The 23,210-nt window shown below is 36.4% G+C and overlaps 1 protein-coding gene across 5 annotated transcripts in view; it reads left to right on the forward strand.

The window, feature by feature from the left end:
- LOC150095118 (pseudouridylate synthase RPUSD1-like) overlaps positions 1–23,210 on the forward strand; it is a 53,384-nt gene that overhangs the window by 18,640 nt on the left and 11,534 nt on the right. For all 5 annotated transcript variants that reach the window (XM_090410934.1, XM_090410937.1, XM_090410932.1 and 2 more), the window contains exons 2-3: positions 2,806–3,685; positions 17,641–17,777. In XM_090410934.1, coding sequence (XP_090267060.1) covers positions 2,806–3,667 — 862 coding nt within the window. In that variant the 3' untranslated portion in view covers positions 3,668–3,685; positions 17,641–17,777. The remainder of the gene's footprint in view (positions 1–2,805; positions 3,686–17,640; positions 17,778–23,210) is intronic.

Raw genomic sequence — 23,210 nt, forward strand, 5'->3', positions numbered from 1 at the left:
CTACTAGTTTACTAGTTTCGTTACAAGAACATCATCAGGTATCATACTCAAAGAAGTATATAAAAAATTACAGAGACTTAAAAATTGTACTAACAGAACATGTTACTGTCATGCTACTGTTTTTCACTTGTTCTGTTAGTACAATTTTTAAGTCTCTGTAATTTTTTATATACTTCTTTGAGTATGATACCTGATGATGTTCTTGTAACGAAACTAGTAAACTAGTAGTATCTTGTTAAATATATCTTGCCATCTTTTCTCTTGGTAATAGTCATTAAACTTATTATATATATTAGACCTTCTAATTTCAGATCGGTATAACATAGTATGCTTATTTCATAACCATGTTATGTTATATTGGTGTGTGTGTGTATGTAAGTATGTAGACTTTGCCAGTTCATGGATAGATAAATAGGAATTCATAAGGCAGAAATCTAATTGCATAACATTTCTTAAGTGTAATAGCAAAAAAACTAGGAGCTGATAATTCCCTTGCACATCCTCATAATACACTAACTGATATGCCATCTTAATCCCATGACTGTGTTCATATTGAGGTTCTGCAATATTTTAAGCACCATCATTTCTTCAACCTCTATTCTCCTATCAGTCAATGTCACATCTGACATTGCAATGTCATCACCTCGATGGTACACTCCTGCTAAATGTTCACTCAATAATTCAACTATTTGGTTCGGTTCTGTTATCTCCCCACCATCAGCACTTTTAAAAGTCATCCTTCCATAGTCATTCCTCCTTTTACTTGTCACATAGCGAAAGAGCTCCTTAGGGTTTCTTTTGGTCTCATCAGCTAGCTTTCTCTCATAATTAGCTTTGGCCTTCTTTACCATACCAGTTACCCTTTTTGCCTGCACCTTATACTACTCATGGGCATGCTAATCACCTTTTTCTTTATAATCTCCCCAAAAAGTTTTCTTTGTGTACAACTCCTGCTTAATGAAACCATTCATCCATCTAACTCTTACCTACCTGATTTATTCTTCTGGCTCCACATATATATTCAGATACTGCTTTCTTCAAACATCACTTGATCACCTCCCATGCACCAGCACCATCTCTCCCCTCCAAATTCCTATACCATTGCTCTGCTGAAAGCTGTCTCCTCAGCTTCCCATAATCACCTGCTTTGTAGTTCCACATATATCTCTTCTAATAGAAAATTTTGCATGTCTGGCAATTTCCCAGGTCAAGACTACATGGTCACTTTCTCCAAGTAGAAGCATCTATTTATTGTTAGATTGGTTAGTGTTAAGTTCTCTGATGTAGTGATCAGATTCAGCACTCTTAACCTTGTATCCTTGGGTAGTAATCTCTCAGCAGCTGTATAGATTTCATTTTCTTTGTTACCTGCGATCGTTCCTCCTCCCAATCTATGTCCCCATAGTTGAAATCTCCATAATTACTCAAACTGTACTCATGCTAATTTACGAGTGCATGTTATCTACATTCTCCTTATATCCCTGGATTATAACAGCAGCCAATTACATTTTTAGCCCTGTTGACCTCTATTTCACACCAAATAGCCTTAAATGAACTGTCCCTCTGAATCCCTGTGCTTCTACTCTTTTTGTCTTTAATTTCTCTGCTATTATTATTATTATTACATAACACCTCCAGGGAGTCCAAAGACTCGTCGAGGGAGGGGCTCCTATTCTACAATTTTGTCTCCACCAATCCATCCACCTCAACTACTTTCCTCATCTACACCAACTTTAACAAAACTCCTTCTGCCATTCTGTTCCTTCTATCCTCTCTGAAGACACATCTCTGGCATTCTATTCCTATAACCATATCCTCTATCAACCAAGTCTCTCTCTAATGCCTATAACTTTTGGCCAAGTTGTGCTAACCAATGCCAAAAACTCCAACCTTATTTCAAATACTTCTGGCATTAGCATACATAAACTGCATACCCCTTCATCCCACAACCTCCAATGTTCTCATCCCATAAAACAAGCCAGCTGGTGCCTTCTAGAAGTCAATGTCACATCTGACATTGCAATGTCATCACCTAGAATTAGCCTCTCTACTGGCCGAGGTGGATGAAATAGTGAGACCAACTTGTACTTCTTATCCATGTTATTCAATAGGTGTTACAGAATTATATCTAGATTCTGTATCTGGACATATATATATACGTCCTAGCCGGTTGGGGGGGGGGGTAATATGCTGACCTCACAGTAGTACTTATAATAATTCATAACAACCCATCTGTTCTTCTCATATGTTAAATTTGTTTTTTCTGAACCTAACATGACTTTCTATGAATCCTGCAGCTTTTCAGAGATTGTCTGCTGGTTCTGATAATTTCTCAGTGAAATATTAATTTTTGCTAATACTGAATTTTTAGAAATGTATTGTGTCAGACTGCCACACTGATGTTTTCAGCTTTTTATAATATCACATTTTTATGAAAACTTATTAACAAACACTGCTTTAAGAAAAATTCCAGGATCTTCTGCCTTTGGAATGTTAAGATCTGCAAAAAAAAAAAAAAAAAACAGCAGCAATTTTAGTTTTATAGATCATTTTAACATTGTCATTTAGAAGATATGGCATACCATTTATTTGAGAAACCTGTTTCTCACACCATTCTGTGTTATGACTTCTTTAGAGGTATCTGATTTATAATTCTGAAAACACATGCCATTTGCAAAACATACCATTAAATCAGTGTTTGATTTATTTTAAAAATACATATCCAAAACAATTCATGTATTGGTTACTCTGATGTTAGTGGATTGTGAATTATGATTTATTTAATTATTTTTTATTTATTTTTAGGAAGGCTGCACTTCTTATAATGTCTTTCTTAAACCAGATAGCAGTATTATTTCATTGGTGTTTCACACATTTATTTCAAACATTAGAAAATTCACCTGCAACAATTGAAGATATTGGAATTTTATACTTGAGTTCAAACTATCTAGTTGTGAATAAGAGATATGATGTTCTTGTTAATTCCGATTCTCCAGATCAAGATCCAATAACAGTTGCAACCCAGTTGAAACATCTTCTACCTCATCTTGCAGACAAGTCAGTTGTTCACCATTTTCGTTTTAGCCATCGTTTGGACTATTCTACTAGTGGAGTACTATGTGTTTCATTGAATAAAGAAGCTGCAAAACAATGTAGCTCTGCTTTTTCATGCAGATTGGTGCAGAAGTATTACCTTGCTCTTGTGCATGGACATGTGCAAGATGAGTTTGTAGTTATTGATAAAGGAATTGGTGAGGATTCCAGACCACATTTTTCCCACTGTATGTGTTCAGATGAAAAGGATTATTGTATAAAACCAAGAAGAGCAATAACACAGATGTTAGTTCTTCAGAGGGGATTATATAGAAACAAACCTGCTAGTAAAGTTTTATTAAAACCTTATACTGGAAGACGTCATCAGTTAAGGGTACACTGCCATGAACTTGGTCACACTATTATAGGCGACTATACTTACAGCAATCGACAGGATATTTTCCCTTACCGCATGTTTCTCCATGCATATCGACTTGCACTACAGATACCGCAAGAAAATATAGATGTCTCTACTGCTGATCCTTTTACGGAAGAGGATTGTAGAAATAATTGGCAACCGTTAGAAAACTTGAATAAGCTAAATGAATCTACATTCTCGAAATTTGAATACTAACAGTCGCTAATAATAAGTGTAAGTGCATTTTTTTTTTTTTTAAACAGAAAAATGCATATTTTGTATTATGATAAATAAGGTAGTAAAAATAATTTGCTTTTTGAATGTCTTTTGCATGTCTCTGCATTAAATAATGGAAGTTATAATGATGCTCTTGGCATCATAATCATCTAGTGATGCTATTGGTAAAGCAATCATGAAAATTGAATTTTTTTTTTTTTATCAGTAACATATTTTAAAACAGGAATGGTGATATTTTGCATAGATACAGTTTTACTGTGTAGTTTCATTTGGGAATAACAGCAAATTATATAAATTGATTTTCCCTTAATACTCAACATCAAAAATGTATTTTCCGTTATTTCTGGTAGTCATGAGATAATGACATGACAGAACTATTATTTCTATGTTCAAACAATCCAGAATAATCGATTTCCATGATTTTTATAGCTGTGTAATTTTATTGTATAGGGAGGAGGTAAATTTATGGCAGGAACAACAGAGTAATCATTTTTCAGACTATAAGACATTGTGGTTAGTATCAATTCCATGTTGTGCTATGCCAGAGATTTTAGATTTTTTTTTTTTATTGGAGATGATGGATAGGTGTTTTTGTACTCATTTTTCCACTAAACATCCAGTTTGTTTGAAGTAAGAAAGGCGACAGTCACACAGTAGTTGGTAGATGCCAGGAAAAGACAAGGGAGAGGATCATTTTTCTTTAGAAGATGGGAATCATAGTGATACTTTGTTGAAAGATTGGTTTGGAGATGCCAGAAATGTATGTACAAAGTGTGATCACATTACAAAAGTGAAATGTTGAAAAATCTGTGTGTAGGCTTGTAGCATATGCTATCAAGATTAGAGAAAAAGAGCTTTTAGAGAAGCAATCATAGCATCATTCTGTTTAGATCCCAGATTAAATGTTTTGTTATCGGAAAGTAACAAGAAAGTGCCACTGATCATCTGACACAAGCATCATCATCATCAAATTCCTGACATATACCCTCAAGGGGTGTACAGGATATGATAGTACTACATGAAAAATTTACATCATTACTAACTTCCTATCTCAATTTTCCTCCAAATCAGTCTGTTACTTATCAATACTCCAACATTATCAGATCTTATATTTCTATTGTCTAAGGCACTTTGTACCATATCAATCCACCTATATCTTGGTCTTCCTCTGGGTCGTTTTCCTGCCAACCTGGCAGAGAACACTTGCTTTGCTAATCTTTCTTCGCCCATTCTGTTTAAGTGACCATACCACCTGAGATTAGCTCTGCTAACGCATTCCTGGATGCTGACAATGTCTAGTTCTTTCCTAATATCCTCATTTTTAAGATGATATTGCCATCTGTTCATGCCTCTAATCTTTCTCGGGACTCATATCTGCGGTCTCTAGTCTTTGGTCAAGTGTTTTACTTCTGACCCAGCTCTCAGATCCATAAGTTAAAACTGGTTTGAACACTGTCTTGTATACAGCTAATTTAGTGTTCCGACTAATTTCTCTCTTATTCCATATGAATTTACTCAATTGACTTCCTACCATACCAGCTTTGTTGATTCTGTTGTCTATTTCCACATTTAATTTATCATCTTCACTAAAAATCGTGCCTAAGTAGCTGAAATGTTTTACTTGTTCCACAGGTTCTCCATTCACAACACAGTTGATATTTTCAATGATTCTACCTATTTTCATTGTCTTTGTCTTTTTATTGCTGACCTTCATACCATATCTATTACAACAGTTATTCAGTTTAGTCAGGGAATCTTGCAAACTTGTAGCAGATTTATTTAGAAGTATAACATCATCCACATAAAGCAAAGAGCTGACATTAACATCTCCAATTCTGATATCATGTTTAATACCACTTTTCTTCATATTGTGATCCACAATAATAGAGGGGATAATGTACATCCCTGTCGCCACCAGATTTAACATTAAACCATCTTCCTATACTTCAATTCTAACTGCTGACTTGCAACTCAAATAAAGACTTAGTATTGCTTGATATACTGCCCCATTGGCACCATATAACTGTAACGTGTTGAATAGCTTCTCTCTTGCACCTTGTCATATGCCTTTTCCAGATCGACAAAACTTAAATACAGATCGTTGTTAAATCTGACACAATGGCACGAGAAAATATATACAGTTAATGATAATTGCAAGAATAAAAATCAAGTAAATATGAAGACCATGAAGCAACTGAAATTCACTTAGTCCATGTGAAAATGACTTAAAGAGTTTATTTAGAACCATTGAAAAGCGAAAGGAAAATTCAAGTAGCAGAAAAAAGACCATAATATCTTTTCATCACTCGAAGATTTTCCACATGTTGGTAAGATTCCAACAGAAACTAATTTAATTTTATAGTGGAATACTATGAAGTTAAAATATGAAAACCTTTATAAATTGGCTTTAACTGTGCATGCACCGAAGACTTATCTAGTTTTAAAATGATTTTAAGTCCACAGAGAAACAACTTATTTGCCTAAAAATATACAGAGTATTTTAGTTGTTTGCCCAAATTTTAAGTTATAACTGTACATTAATAAACTGTGTTATGCATTGTTTGGTTTAATTCCCCTTTTTTAATATTATTAATTACAGATCTATTTAGCAAATATCCTACTTTATATTCCTGCAAAATCAAATAATTGTGCAGCTTATTCATAAATAGCAGAAACAGGACCATGCCCCCCTTTATTAAGCCATACATTTCCTCCTACTTTCCATTAAGAATTTTATTTATTTTAAATTTTTAATATTCATTTTCCCTAATTCCTATAAAACATTGCTAATAATAAAATGTCTAATTGAATATTTTTCTTTAGTTAGGTTTAATTTTTCATTCAAAAACACTAATTTGTATGAGCAGTTTTCTTGAGAAATTTATCAACTGATAATTATATTTGATATTATTGGTTGATTTCTCAAGAAATTAAAGAAAATATATTTACACATTAATATACACTTTCCAAGAATGAGAGGAAAATTATAAATATTATAATTTTTGAATAAAGGCTTCAACCATGTACGTTTGCCTATCAGAGTGTTCCACTCAGTGATTGGCAAACCCTATCTCCAAGCAGAACTGCTCATCTCCCAGGGAAAAGTATCCACTGAAGAGCTCTGATAAAGGTCACGTTGGTAGAAGCTATACTATAGGCAAGCATCCAATGGAATATAGCGATGGAGACTTTGTGTAAGTAAACATTATTATTATTACGGGTATCTCCATGGAGTCAGTAGACTCATCGCGGGAGACCCAAACTAGCAAAACAATATCTGTTATATCTCTTCTTGAATTCATTTACAGACAAAGAGCTCACAACTAAGTCAGGCAATGAATTCCACTCATTCACCACCCTCCAGGCAAAAAACCTTGTTCTGACACCCTTGTTAGCCTCACTCTTCTTTAATTTCCAGGGATTCTTCCATCACTATCACACAGCTGAAACATTTCCCCTACATCAATCCTATAAAAACCTTTCAGTAATTTAAATGTTTCTATCATATCCCCTCTTCTCCGCCTATCAACCAACTTCTGCAATTCACAAGCTCTCAATCTATCAATGTAGGGAGCATTTTTTACATCACTCACCAACTTGGTCACTCTTCTCTGAACCCTCTCCACAGCCTCCTCGTCTCCAAGGAATCCAGGTGACCAGACCTGAGCACAGTAATCCAAATGTGGAAGTATCAACGCTTTATAAAGGGGAATAATAACCTCTTTATCTCTGGATGTCAGTGTGTTCCTCAACAACCAAGTAATCCTATGTGCAATCTTGGACACCTTAGCAATGTGTCCTCTGAACTTCATCTCCCTATCTACCAACACCCCTAAGTTCCTAGCCTCATCAATCTCTTGGAGTACACAGCTGGTAATCTTTTAATCCTAAAATGCATGACTTGACACTTTTCCACATTGCACTGACATCCATTATCTTTTGCCCATTCTACCAGCTTATTTAAATCATCCTGCAAACTTTCAACATCAGCTTGATTTTTTATTGCGCTACCCAACTTTGCATCATCAACAAACAACTGAATATCTCCCTGTAAGCCATTTCTTATATCATTTATATACAAATTAAACAACAATGGCCCAAACACAGAGCCCTGAGGCACACCACTGGTCACCTGCCTCATCCTGGACTCGGCTCCTCCATACACCACCTTCTGGTATCTCTCCCTGAGCCATTCTCCTATCCATATCACCAATTTAGTATCCATTCCCATCTTCTACAATTTGCGTAACAGTGTTCCATGGGGTATCCTGTCAAAAGCCTTAGCAAATTCCAGAAGTTCCACTCTGTAGCCAGTTCCTTTGTCCAACTCAGATATCATTCTATTATGAAAATTTAATAGATTGCTAAGGCAGGATCTACCTTTAACAAAACCATGTTGGCCTCTGTAGTGTATCATATCCTGATCCACCCATTCTTGAATTTTGTCTTTAACCAACTTTTCCAATACTTTTACCACTACTCCTGAGATGGTGATTGGTCTGTAATTAACTACTGCAGTTTTAGAGCCACCCTTATGCAAAGGAACCACTTTGCCTAACTTCCACTCCCTAGGGACCATACCAGAGTTCAAACTTAAATTAAATATCCAAGTAAGAGGGGTTGACAATTCATTTGCACATTCACGCAACACCCGAGCTGATATTCCATCTAAGTCTACAGCAGTGTTTGCATTTAAATTTTGCAATATATTAAATACCTCTGATTTTTTAGCTTCAATTCTCACATTACCTGTAACACCTGCTACAGGTACAGAGATATCCTCACTTGGGTAATAGACTTTTGAAAAGTGATCACACAGTAACTCGACTATTACATCAGATTTTGTCACCTCAATACTATTAGCACCCACTAAAGTTATCCTTCTGAAGTCATTCTTCCTTTTACTTGCTACATAGTGGAAGAACTCTTTGGGATTACCCTTGATCTCTTTGGCTAAGGTCTTCTCATAATCTGATTTAGCTTTTCTTACTATGCTGGTAACCTTCCTAGCTTGAGCCTTGTACTGCTCATGGGTGTACTGATCGCCTTTCTCCTTGTAAATTCTCCATAACATTTTCTTTTTTTTGCAGATCAAGTTTGATACTACTGCTCATCCATCTAACACCTGCCTTGTTTGACTTCCTGACCATGGGGACACAATCTGATATTGCTTTCCTCAGATACCCACTGATTTTATCCCATGCACTGCTAACATCTTTCCCCTGCAATATGTTCTGCCATGGAATGGCTGCAAGCTCACTCCGAAGCTTGTTATAATTGCCTAACCTGTAGTTCCGTATATACCCCTTCTTAACAGAAAAATCCACAGATTTTGCAACCTCCCAAGTCAATACCACATGATCGCTTTCACCAATTGGAGGTAACGAGAACACCTTACTTGCATATAACCTCTGAACCAATAACCAGGTCCAACACTCTCACACCACGTGTCCCTTCAGTTATGTACTGTTTCAAGTAATTATCTTGTAGAAGATGTATGAACTCCATTTCCTTTTTGCTACATGATATTTCTTCCTTCCAATTGATATTACCCTAATTAAAATCCCCCATAATAATCATTAAGCCTGCACTCATTGCACTAATTTGCTGATGCATGAATTCAATATCTCCCCCTGTACTCCCTGGCCTATAGCAGCATCCAACTGTATATTTGGTTGCATTGGTCACTATTTTGCACCAGACCGCCTCAAATGAAACTCTCATTCACATGTCTATCATCTTGATATACTACTTTCTTTGGCTGCAACACATCAGCTATCATCAACAGTACTCCTCCCCCTGTTCTATCTTCTCTATCCTCCCTGAAAATACTGTACCCATCACATTCAATTCCAGTGACCACATCTTCTGCTGACAGCCAAGTTTCACTAATGCCTACAACTTTTGGTGAGATTGCACTGACTAATGCCAAAAATACTTCTCTCTTATTTCGAATGCTTCTTGCATCGGCATACAAAAATTGCAGATTCCCTCTAGATCTTGTACCGGCTTTAGAACTGATATACAAGTCACTAATTTCAGTAGTCCCATGCCGATTTTTATCCCCTCTCTTCTGCAATTTATTCTGCGTATAAGGATCAATAAATATACAATCAGTGCTAAAGTTTCTCTCTCTCTCTCTTACACTCAACCCTTTCAATATTAGTTTCCCTGCCCAATTACTTCAACTTGTTCAGAAAAAAGTAACTTCTTCAATCGCTTATGTCCTTCCATGTTCAGATGCAGTCCATCTCTAGCATACAACTGTCGTTTTCCTTCAAACACTCCAAACATCAACAAATTCCAGACCTCTTTTTTTGTGCATTCTTGCAATCATATCATTCATTATCATCGCTCATCTACTTAACTCGTAATTGTCAAAACGAGGCAGCACACACACGCACTATCCTCCGATTGACACTTTTCCTCTTCACAATATCTAACAATGTTCTTAAATCTTTTCCTACCTGATTTATACAACCACTCAGGTCATTCGTACCCACCATAACTATCATCTTGTCTGCTTCATGCACTCTCTTTATTGCTAAAGCTACTCTTTCTATTGTCCCACCAGCCAGGCACTCCTCATGCATACCACTCTCCATACCCTTAATCATAGAATCACCATATATCTTACCACTCTTAACTTCATTCAAGTCCACACAAGCATCACTCATGGACTCATTTTCTACGCTATTCAGCATGACTGTCCCAGTTTCATTACTCAAAGCTCTATTATTTACCCCCACTCTCACAACATCTCGTTTCTTCTAGGCCACTTGTGGTTTTGTTTTGTTGACTCCCAATCACTCCCATACTATTTATTACTGCATCATTCACCAAAGACTCACCCATACGTAATCCTGTTCTAGTTACTTCAGCTAAAGTAATCTCTATAGTCCTAATTTCTCTGTTTAACACATTAAACTCAGTTTTAACTTCCAGTATCTTCTTACCGAGCACTTCCAATTCCTCATGTAGAAGATGGTCATTTTTCATTTTCGTGAACTCCTGCCGAAGTTCTTCCGCTATGGTCCCAATGTCAGCTTCCATTCCTAAACGCTCCAGCCTATCCCGACACTTCTCACATACGTCGACATTTTTGTTCTTCTCATTTAGCCAGACCGACCACAGATCCTTCACATTCTTCGCCGCATACATTTAGCAGTTTTCGCAACGCATCCATTGCAAAAAATCTAACACTGAGCCAGCCTTTCGTGTAGAAGTAGAAGTCCTGTGCACCGCTGACGTACATTTCTTGTTGGATGCCATCTTTACACATTGAAGTAGTGAAACAAACGGCAGTGAAAACACAATATATACAACACAGTTCCAAACAATAACACCACTGAAGGACACTTGTATCTAACTGATGCACAACTGCAGCACAATTTGAGACAAAAAGCCACACTATATTTAAATTTAAAAACGCGTTTTCTAGACTAACTAAACACGACCGCCACATTTACCAAGGACACTAGTGCCACCCATATAAGTAAAGGATCTTTGAGATGACTAAACTGAAGGATTTTAAAACTCATTACACTCCATTAATTTCAGCAATGGTTCTTAAAGACAAAAACCTCAAGAAGCCTCGACTCCACCCATTGGCAGAAAAAAACCACCAGTGGACCAAGCATCAACCTTCACAAACTGCCATCCACACAACTGCTCATTTCCCAGGGCAGGGCATCCATTGAAGGGTGTCAACTCTCTTGCACATTCCTTCAGAATACGCGGTGATATATTATCAAGTCCCACAGCCTTATTTACATCTAGTTTACTCAACTCCCCAAACACCTCTTGCTCACTTACAGTCAGTCTCTCCTCCCCATCAACTGCTCTCAATCTCTCCATGAAGTCACATTCACAAGATTGAAAGATCTTTATGAACTGCTCATTAAGTATCTCCACCACACATTCTGCATCAGCTGTCTTTATACCACTTCCTCCAATCAATGTTATCCTTCCATAATCATTCTTTCTTTTGCTGGCTACATATCGAAAGAACTCCCTAGGATTCTTTTTGGCTTCATTAGCTAACTGCTGTTCATACCTCTCTTTAGCTACTCTCACCAACCAAGTCACCCTCCTTGCCTGGTCTTTGTAGACCTCATGAAAATGGTTACTTCCACTTCTCTTATGCTGCCTCCACAATGCCTTTTTCTCTGTATTGTATGCTTAATCTCTTTATTCATCCATATCACACCTACCTTATTTAACCTTCTCACCCTTGGAATACATTTAGACATTGCATCTACTAGATAGTTTTTGAAAGTCCCCCAAGTTGCATTGATCTCTTTTCCAGCTAACTCCTCATTCCATGCTACACCCGCAAGCTGTCTCCTGAGCTCTTCATAATCACCCCCCTTGTAGTTCCACATATACCCTTTTCTCACAGGGGCCCTTGCAATGCTGGCAACCACCCAGGTAATGACCTCATGGTCACTTTCACTAATTGGTGGATGATTTGACACCTCATTTATAATTACATCCTCTGATGTCTCATCAGACCAAATCCAAGACCCTTAATCCTCGTGTGCCCTCTGTTACATACTATCTGAGGTAGTTATCCCTCAAAAACTCAAGAAACTCAATTTCTTTACTTCCAGTTGCTATCTCATCATTCCACTCTATATTGCCATAATTAAAATCACCCATAATGATCATCCCTTTCTTATTTGCTTGGCTAATTTGACTATACATTTCACTATCACCACCACCACCATCCACATTACCAGGTCTATAACAACATCCCGCCAAGTATTTGATTCTATTCACCTCTATATAACTAGGATCTGTATAAGTTTCATAAATCTAGAAAAGCATACGACATGGTACCTGGGGTAAATTGAATATTACACAAAGCAAGATGTAGTGTATATTTAACTTGTAAGTCAGCAGTTAGAATCTAAGAAAATGCAGGAAGATGGTTTGATGTAAAATCATGGGTAAGACAAGGATGCACATTATCTCCACACTTATTCATCATCTTTCATATGGGTCACATTATGAAAGAATGTGCATTAAACTTGACATTAGAACTGGAGATATCAAACTTAGCTCTTTGTTTTATACAGATGATATTGTACTCCTACATCATTCCAGGTCTCCAGTTAAATTGAATAACAGCTGTAACAAATTTGGCACAAAAATCAGCAATAAGCATTAAAAAGAGACCAAACTTGTACAAATGAAGATCTAGGTGGATTGATTCAGTTAAAAGTGCTTTAGAAGAATGAAATATTAGATACAACAATATTGGAGTTCTGATAAGTAACAGTGTAATTTGGAGTAAATTGTTGAGAGGAGATTAATAATAATGTAAACTTAATCATGTAGTACTATCATAGTAGTAGCTCTACACCTGTTGAGGGTATGTATCGGAAAATTGATGATGATCGAAAAGGAAAATATTCCAAGTTTGACACACTTCTGCATGGTATATTACTGTGAATACAGTAATATACCATGCAGCTTAGAGGAGACAATTTTGTGAATATACAAAATTGTCTCCTCTAAGATAAAAAGAATTAAAGAATGCATCACCAAGAAAGTGAGATGGGTAGCAAAGCTTAAAGTTAAGTTAATTGATGTCCACAATTCTAATTGACTCTCCCTTTTTCAAATTTCACTGACAAAGCTGGAAGAGACAGATTTTGGCTGTAAGCAATGACTCATCTTTCTACCAAGATTGGTGTTGGATGAGTAAAGAGGATTCTTGACAATCCTCTTTACTCATCCAACACCAGATTCTTCTTAACTAGTTCTCCTTTCAGGTATTCTGCTCAGATAATTGTTCTTCTTGGTAATTAAGATTACGGTCTTGCCCAAGTTTCATCATTAGTGGAACGTCTTTCCTTCAGCCACTCACGATATTGTGTACTCTGACATTACAACATTGACATGTGGCAGGATGTGTTTTTTACTCCTCCTTTTCATGACCAGACCTACTGTTTTCATTCTTTAGATCCAGATACCTGTTGTGATCTTATTACAGAAATAATCCATCTTGGAATGGGAGCTTTTATTCCTCACACTATAAATTAAAGATAGCAAGAAATTATATACTTGGATAAAGTATAAGCAAACAAAGTTTGTGCCTGAAGTATTTTCAGGACTGAGATAACTCGTGGTAAATGTGATATGACTTCACATTACTTGCCTTAGTATCCCATAATGCAAAGCACATCTCCTTGCAGACATGTATAATGCTATCCATTATGGGAAGGGTCACTAGCCAGACTGGTTTCGACCTTTATTGAGGTCTCTTCAGTGGGAACCAGACCCAGAGGTGATACTAAGATTAAATTAATGCAGGTCATATTTTCCTATACCAGTTGCCAAAAGGTGTCACACCTTATTAAATTACTCTAGATTAGAGAAAGGTTGTTGGATAGCATTATACATGTCTGCAAGGAGATGTGCTTTGCATTATGGAATACTAAGGCAAGTGGTGTGAAGTCATACTACCCTTAACACGAGTTTCCCCAGTCCTGAAAATACTTCAGGTGCAAACTTTGTTTGCTCACACTTGAATAAAAGATTAAACCAAGTATATAATTTCTTCGTATCTTTAATTTATGGTATAACCAAATGAAAAAACTTCCAATAACCTTTCTCTAATCCAGAGTAATTTAATAAGATGTGACACCTTTTGGCAACTGGTATAGGAAAATATGATCTGCATTACTTCAATCTTAGTATCACCTCTGGGCCTGGCTCCCACTGAAGTGCTTTTGTGTGGAAGTGGTTGTGGCAAGGCTGTAGCCAATGAAGTTTTAACTGAGGCTCAGCTATTGCTGTTTCCGGGTCTGGCTCTCATAGATGTGCTTTGCACAGAAGGGGCAGTCCGTTCCCTGACGGCTCTGCTTGAGGGTAGGGCTTTGCTTATCTCTGAGTGTGGTCACCACTGAGATTATGGCTCTGCTTGGTGGTGGGGTGAGTCTGCCACTGGGGGAGTCAATGCTGAGTTAATGATCACTCAGGTTGCTCATTATTTGGTGATCTGGCTGATCGCACGAGTTTTTGGAGAGGTAACCCCGCACTTAAACAGGGAAATCGGTCTGGGTAGTGACCCTTCTCATAATGCACAGCTTTGACTTCATACATGTCTGCAAGGAGATGTGTTTTCTTTGCATAATGGGATACTATTCCTCACACTGTTTAAATTTCCCACCCCATATCTGAAAAATTCTCCCATTACAAGTGGCTTGAGACCAAAACATCAACTTCTTTCACTACCTATGCAGTTGCCCAAATTGTAAAACCAGTATTAAAAGAGCAAAGTCTAAATCCAACAAGGATGTAGAAAATCACTACTTGTGCCACTATTGGATGCAACTTTTGTCCATCTGTGCTACTTTCTCTATATCACCCTAATGGTAGCAATGTATTATCACCTAAAGATAAAGCTGACATCCTGCATCAGCCTTCTTTTCTTCCAACTTCTCCTTAGATGACCATGACAAATTACTTCCTTTTTTGCATCTGCTGTAACCTTCTGCCAGAAAGACAGAAGAATCTTGAATAACTTGGATACCACAAAGGCATCCAGTAATGATAGAATCCCACCCATTGTACTCCTGACTAACACCTGTTCTTTATCATCTATATACTAAACTATACTCAGCTGGCATCCACTGTACAACATGAAAGTCCATATACGGTCAGCTTCCTGAAAGGGTGATAAATATCTACCATCAAGCTATTGCTCTCAACTCAGTTTTGTCCAAAATAATGAAGATTATCCACAGTGAACTTCTTCAAAACTTGGAGAGCTACCATCGATCCACAGAAGATCTCCTGGCCTTTGTTTTTTATGTTTTCACCTGCAAAAGAATATTTACAAACTTATAGTACATTTTGTACTGTGGGTGGGCTAAGGATATTTTTTCTACTTTTTAATATTTTTTTTTGTGTTTTTAATTTAGTTTTTACATAGTCCAGAAACCAAACATGGAACTTTTTTTCATTCTGCTTCAGGCCTCACACTGAGTGATGAAATTCATCTCCCACCTAAAGACAATCACAAACATCCTTACAGCCTGTTAGATTTTCCTGTTAATGTCGCTATCTCTCAGGGCTCCATCATTTCACCATCTTCCTGATTTATATAAATAAATGACCTTCTTATTAACAGTTTTACTGATGCTAGCACTCTCCACTTGTCTACTCATACAACAAGCCTTACAGTGTTCAAACATCTCTAGCTTCAAGATCATCTGTAATAAGTGGTTGATCATTGATGTGGAGAGTATCCTTGATTGGAACTTCATTGCTTCCTAAACACAGTTTTATTTTTTCGTACCAAAAAAAAAAAAAAAAAAAAACTCAGATCTTCACCTACTTTTGATAATGCTCAGCTTAACAGTCATAATGATATCACTTCTATAGCATCATCAGCATCCAAAAAACATGGCATCCTTTTCCATTCAAGACAGTACTTCTTTTCTGAACAATTACTTACTCTGTATAAATCCCAAATCCAGCCAACCTTTAGAATACTGCTCTCATTTTTGGTGTGATGCACCTAAGACCTCCCTAAAAATTATTGATGCTGTTCAGTTGGTTAATAGCATGTCTTGTACAGATTAACTTCAGCCAGTTTCCCAGAAAATCGGTGACTGCATTGTCTTTTCTACAGATATTTCCATGGCTATCCATTATGCCTCTCATTATTGCCACATCTACAAGAACTTGAGCAACAGCTACTGAACATTCCTTTACAGTTGAACTTCATACCTGCTACTCCCAATCACCTTTCATTTCATCCACCTCAATTCTGTGGAACAGTCTCCCCATGAAGCATTTCCATAGGACTACAACCTACAGCAATTCAAGAATATCAACAATTTACTCTGCTCTTTCCCCTTCCTACAAATGGCATTTATTTGCTATAGGTCCTTCTGCCTTTTGTGTGGGTGTGATAAAAATCTGAACCACCTCAAAGTTTGTGCATACACCACAGTGTGGTAATATGAACCTCAGTTTTTTTTTTTTTATATTTCCAAGGTTTGTTCTTTGTTAGATACTAAGTCATCGTTCTTTATCTCAACAAAAATATCTACAGTCCCACTTTTAGAGTTAAAGTATTAATAAAAATGTTTGTTTCTGAATAATCAATTTTTTTCTTTTACCTTTTTCAAAAGTGTATTGACCTCAAATAGTATTATTTTGCAAAGTTGTATGAGAACTCAAATGTTATCATTCAAGCAACTTTTGTGCTCAGCTTTTTTTTCTTTTTTTTTTTTAAATTATGCTTTCCTCTACATCTGCATGGTTAGCCTAGTGGCTGTGTGCTTTGCAACCATATGCCTGAGGAAGGCACGTCCTAGGTTCGATTCCCATCGGTGACGTTAGGCGCTTCCTCAGCCGAAGCCAAGTTAGCCGTCTTGGACAGTAGGGTTTTTTCCCCCGGTTTATCCTGGGATTCTTCATCCCGCAAAGCAGGCAAACCAGCCTTGAACTCAACACTACAGGACATAGGATACACGGGGTGTAGGGCTGACCACCTTATCCTGTGAATGGTTTGAGGTCCGATGATTAATAAACCCTCGACACTGCATGGTAAAAGAAAGATGAGATGCTTTCCTCTACTTCTTTTTGCCAAATCTAGTTTGAATCTCATCTATGATGCAGCAGTCCTTTATAAGGACTTTTTAGCTGAAGGTGAATTAAGCCAGTCTCTCATGCAGAAGTGGTAGGATTTTCTTACCTGTAACTAAAAAATAGACTTATCTACGAAACTGGATTGCCAGTCAGAAGACACTATATAGATATATATACACACAATCAATAACAAGATGCTAGCCTCATAGTTTGTTGCTTCAGCCAAAATGCCAAATAATTTTTTACCAAATAAAGCTAAAGATGATGTTTTTTTAATTTTTTTAATTATGAATTTTGGTTTTGTATAAATAAAAAAAAATGTTTGTCTTACGTTCTTTCAGCATGTGAAAGTGATGTCTGACTGATGCCATCAAATAAGTATAGACTTATCTAAATACAAATGATGAATCAGTGATGCACAGTTTGTCTTCCATAGAACATTCTTCAAAGACAAGTCACAAGCAGTTATATAAAATAGGTAAGAAACTAGATTTGTCTTTTATTCCTTGTAGTCATCAATTTCTTGATGTGTACAGGCTACTATGACAGTGATACATGATAAAGCTTGCAATAGTAATAATGTTCTGTTAATGATTATCCTGTCATTTTTCAGCACCTCTCTATTATCAGATCTTATGTCTTCTAGAGTACTTCTAACTGCATCAGTCCATCTAGATCTTGGGCTTCCTCCTCTGAGTCTTGTTTTCTACTGTCTTGGCATCAACAGGGCCGGCTCTACCGACGGTGCAAGACGTGCATTTGCACGGGGCAGCAAAGTTGGCATAAACTATACGAAAAATAAGGGAGAAGGGATGGCAAAATATGCTACTGCATGGGATGACTATACGAAAAATAAGGGAGTGGCAAAATTCCTGGGGGCAGCCCTGGGCATCAAACACCTATTTTGCTAATCTTTCTTTACCTATTTAAGTGACTGTACCACCTTAGATGAACTCTACTCATACATTTGCTAATACTAACAATGTCAAGTTCTCTTGTAATATGATTTTGCATTGATGTTATCTGTTTACTCCTCTAATTTTCCTCAGGACTATCAGTTTGAGTCTCCACCCTTTGATTAACTGCTGTTGTTTGTTAGAAATAAATTTCTAACAAACAACTCTCATATTTTTATCTATCCATTAAATTTGTTATGAATGCAGTTGTGTATACTGCTACTTTGGTGTTTAACTAATTTCACAAATTTATTCAGTTCACTGACTTTATAGCAGCTTTACTTTGTTTCATATTTTTGTCTATTTGCCATCTTCATTAAAAAGTGGACCTAAAATAGCTGAAATATTTTACTTCTGTAGTTCTCCAGTGAGAACTCAGTTGAATTTTTATCCTTTTTATTTTCATGCTAAATTCTGTATAGCTGTTAATTTAACTACAGGATCCTAGACTAGCACTGGATTTGTTTAGAAGTAGGACATTCTGTATATAAAGCAAAGAGCTAAGTTTGATATCAGGATGCTGCTTTCTTTCATAATGTGATCTATATAGATGATGAATAAGAGTGGAGATAATCATTGGAAAGAGCTTTCCAAAATCCAAATGACAGTATACATGCATGTTTTCTTCATACATTTCTTTAATATATGTGGAGACACCTTTAAATGTATTTAATATTTCAGACAGTTCCTCCTCCCCCTTTTTTTCGTTATAATTATTGCTATTCTCAATATATCGATATCTGCATGTTCAATGTTTTAATCTTCTTATTCATCTGCTGGACAAAAATAAGGCCTGCATATCTTATCATTTCTCTTCTTACAGGAGCATACACTTGCCTGTCCACTCCATATGTCAAATGGAATGATCACTTTCACCAATGTTCAACATCTGTTTTTTTTCTTTCTATTAGGGAAATTCATTTTACTATTTGTATATTCTTTGCAAATCATTGTTTGCATTGTTAAAATCTTTCATGATGCTGCTTCAGTTAATGATTAGCCTCTACTTTCCTATTGATCGTTTACATACAAGTTTTTCAGTCAGTGTCTGACCAGATTGAAGTTTCCGATGCTGGGTGCCTGGCTTGATTATCCAGTGCTGCTCCATGCTACTGCCAATTCTATTAAAGTTTTGTTTGATATTGTCAATAAATCGCGTTTAAGCCTTCTTTTTCTGACTGTTGGTCAAGCAAGCAGATATCCTGCATTCTGAACCATCATAACTTTAACCACCTTACTCCCAAATACTCCTTAAAAACTGATCAGAAGCATCAGGTCTCTTATCATTCTTACAAAATGGCCATCTGGGCTCCATAACAAAGAACTAGAATATAGCCAGTCCCTGACTTATGTAATTTGGACTTGATGCAAGTCCAAATTTATTATTATGCAAACTATTATTTGCATGCCACATAATGGCAGTCAGGGTGCTTAAGGGCCAAAGCTGTATAACTGAGAGGGGACCTCCACATAGCCTTTAAAGGAATGCAGAGAACTGATCAGGGCTTCTGATCTAATGTCCACTCATCACCTTCTTATGGTGCACCCTGTTGGGTATCTACTTGGATACTGAACGAACAAGGATGGGCTGGCAATTTGGGATTTAGCCGACCAAATTGTATTCTTATTGGTTAAACCAAAATAAAAAAGGATGGTACAACATGACAAAATTTCATGCCGGCTGGGGTGTCACCCAGTTAAACAAGACCCCCGTTGTTTTCGCCAGGGAACCAGGGTGAACAGCGAAAAGTCGGCTACTGGAACAAATCTGAAAGTACACCCCAACTCAACATCACCAGAGTTAAAGATCGGTACTATCAACATAAGAAGCCTGATGGCAAAGAAATGGAGCTAGCTGAGGAATTAGATAAGTACCACATTGACATAATAGGGGTGATTGAAACAAAAAAGACAAAAACTGGTGAGATCTTTCTGAGCAATAAATACAAAAATGTTATATTCAGGCAATGAAAATCAAGGAAAAGAAGGAGTAGCCATAGTATTCAACACAAAATAAGAGGCTAATCTTCTTGAATGGTAGTCAGTCTCAAGTAGAGTAATGTGGGCAAATAAGAGAATGGGGAACTGGACAATGAGACTTATTGTGCCTATGGTCTCACAGAAAGTTCTACTAAGGTAGGAGTGGGGGAATTTTTTGATGCTTTAGAGAAAGCAACTGACACAATGAAAAAAGGAAAAGTTGATCCTTGTTGGGGAGCTAAATAGCTGAGTAGGAAGTGATTGTCAGACATACAAAAATATTTTGGGAAAATTTGAAGAAAAGCGCAAAGTTAATAATAATGGCAAATACCTGTTGGATTTCTGCTCAGGACATGGACTGGTTATTAATAACAGCATGGTCCAACATAAAAATGTGCACAAATTCACATGGAGAGAAGAGGCAAGGAAATAAGAAAAGTCTCATTGACTATGTTATTGTTGATAGTGATGTTTTCTCCCTGGTGCAGGACACCAGAGTGTACAGAGGATTTGAAATTGGAAGTGATCACTATTTAGTCTTGAGCAGGATAAAATTGAATTTCATATTGAAAAGAATAACATGTAAGAAAATTTTAAAGTGAATAAAAGTTGAGCAGCTCTTAGATGTGAACTGTAGACTAAAATACACAAAGATTATTGAAGAAAAAATGAAAGAGTTTGAGAACAGGAACCAAACCTTGGAGATTCGGTGGCAAATTCTTGAAGAAAACCCAAATTGATTCACTCAGAGAGGCATGTGGTAAGGTTTTCTGCAAGGATAGAAAAATTAGAACTCCATGGTGGACACAGGAAGTTAAAGAGGCATTAAGGAAGGAAAAGAAGAAAGCATATCAAAAGTTCCTGGCAAATAAGTCAGCTTGTGCTCTTAAAGAATACAGAGTCAAATGTAAGAAAGCTAAACACTGTGTAAAACTAGCTAAACAAAAGTCATGGGAGGACTTTCGCAAGAACATAGAAAATAAATATCAAGAAGGTGGCAAAATAAATATTCTGGAGGTTGTTGAAGAAGCTCAGAAATGGAGAAAAGAGTGCTGTAAAAGGAATTAGAGATGATAATGGTGACATGAAAACAGGAGAAAAAGATATCTTTGAAGTATGGAGTAATTACTTCGAAAAATTGCTAAATGAAACAAGCACTGATAGCACAGTGGTAAAAAACATTCAACAGGCATACAGTCAGGAATACATATCCATACTTGATGTAGAAAAAGCAATCAAAGGCTTGAAATGTGGAAAGGCAGCAGGAGTAGATGATATTTGACCAGAAATGCTGAAGTATGGTGGTATAAAAGTCTTATAGTGGCTGCACTGCATAGTTCAGAGGGGCAAATTCCAGATGATTTGAGTAGAGCTCTCATAGTACCCATATATAAAAAGGGAAATAAAACTGAATGTGAGAATTACAGAGGTATTTCCCTACTGAGTGTTCCTGGCAAGATCTATGCAAGTATACTTGAGAAACGGTTGAGAAGAATTGTGGAAGAAAAGCTTGGTGAAGAACAAGCTGGATTCAGGCCAAATAGAGGCTGTCAGGATCAGATCTTCATTTTATGACAAATAGTTGAGAAAGCATGGGAATATAACAAAGGTCTGTATTTAAGTTTTGTCGATTTGGAAAAGGCATATGACAAGGTGCCAAGAGAGAAGCTATTCAATATGCTACAGTTATATGGTGTTAATGATGCATTATATCAAGCAATACTTAGTCTTTATTTGAGTTGTAAGTCAGCAGTTAGGATTGAAGGAAGTACAGGAAGATGGTTTAATGTTAAATCTGGTGTGGGACAAGGATGTACATTATCCTCTCTGTTATTCATTATCTATATGGACCATATTATGAAGGAAAGTGGTATTAAACCTGATATCAAAATTGGAGATGTTAATGTCAGCTCTTTGCTTTATGTAGATGATGTTATACTTCTAAATAAATCTGCAAGATAACTGTTGTAATATATGTAACTATTGTTGGATTCTGATTATGTAGAGATTAGAGTAATTATTATTTGCTTCAGAATCCAACAGGATCTTCCATCACAAAGGCTAGACTTGTAAATATTATTTAATGTAAACAACTTATTTTACAATTTAATATTCATATAACTACTTTAATTTTATCTAATATTTAATTATTTAATCAAGAAAGTTTGGCAATGTTATTCCTTAATTTATGTCTTATACTTTGGAAATAGTCCTTTCTAATAGTTGAAGCATTACATCCTGTATCTAATAAAATATCACACTTAGAACCTAGGATTTCTCCTCTAACTCTCATCATTCTTTCATTAGGTGCTTGGTGTTTCTGAATTCCATTATTTCTTCTGTGAGGTTTGTATCCAAACTTCGAGTCCCATCTGCTATTAGAGTAGTTTCCTTTGTTATAGAAACATTTCCTGGCATAATGTCCAACTTTCTTGCAATTATAACATTTTGGAGGATCTCTTTGGTTTGTCTCTGTCTTAGATTGAGGGATAATAGACATCTGTTGTTTGACATTATCTAGCCCTTGAATTACCATATCTAGACTAGTTAAAATGGGTTGATTTTGTTTTTCCACTTCATGTTTAATTAATTTATTAATTTTATCAGTTGTGGGGTTTTGGTTTTCTTGAGACTTCAAAGTGATAGCTGATAATTGTCTCACAACCTAATTAAAACTATCCATTATTGGCTGATTTAACTTATTTACTTCCTGGTGAATTAGGGTTTTCACTTCTGTCATCAGCCTTTTGTCAAATTGTTCTTTACTTTCAGTTATGCAATTAATACTACTTGAACTTTCTCCAATATTCTTTCCATTTCCTTTTTCATCCTTATTTTTCTTTTCAACTTCAGATTGGTTCAAGGAACCACTAGTCTTATTTACAACATTTACAAGACCTACAATGGATGAGGGATAAAGGTCTCCTAACATTTGTTCTTTTTCCTTGACACTTTTGAGACACTCTTCTAAGGTG

This window comes from Typopeltis vanoorti, chromosome 21 (genome assembly GCF_054136105.1).
Source record: "Typopeltis vanoorti isolate ZY-2024b chromosome 21, IOZ_Tvanoo_1.0, whole genome shotgun sequence".
Classification (NCBI taxonomy): Eukaryota; Metazoa; Arthropoda; class Arachnida; order Uropygi; family Thelyphonidae; genus Typopeltis; species Typopeltis vanoorti.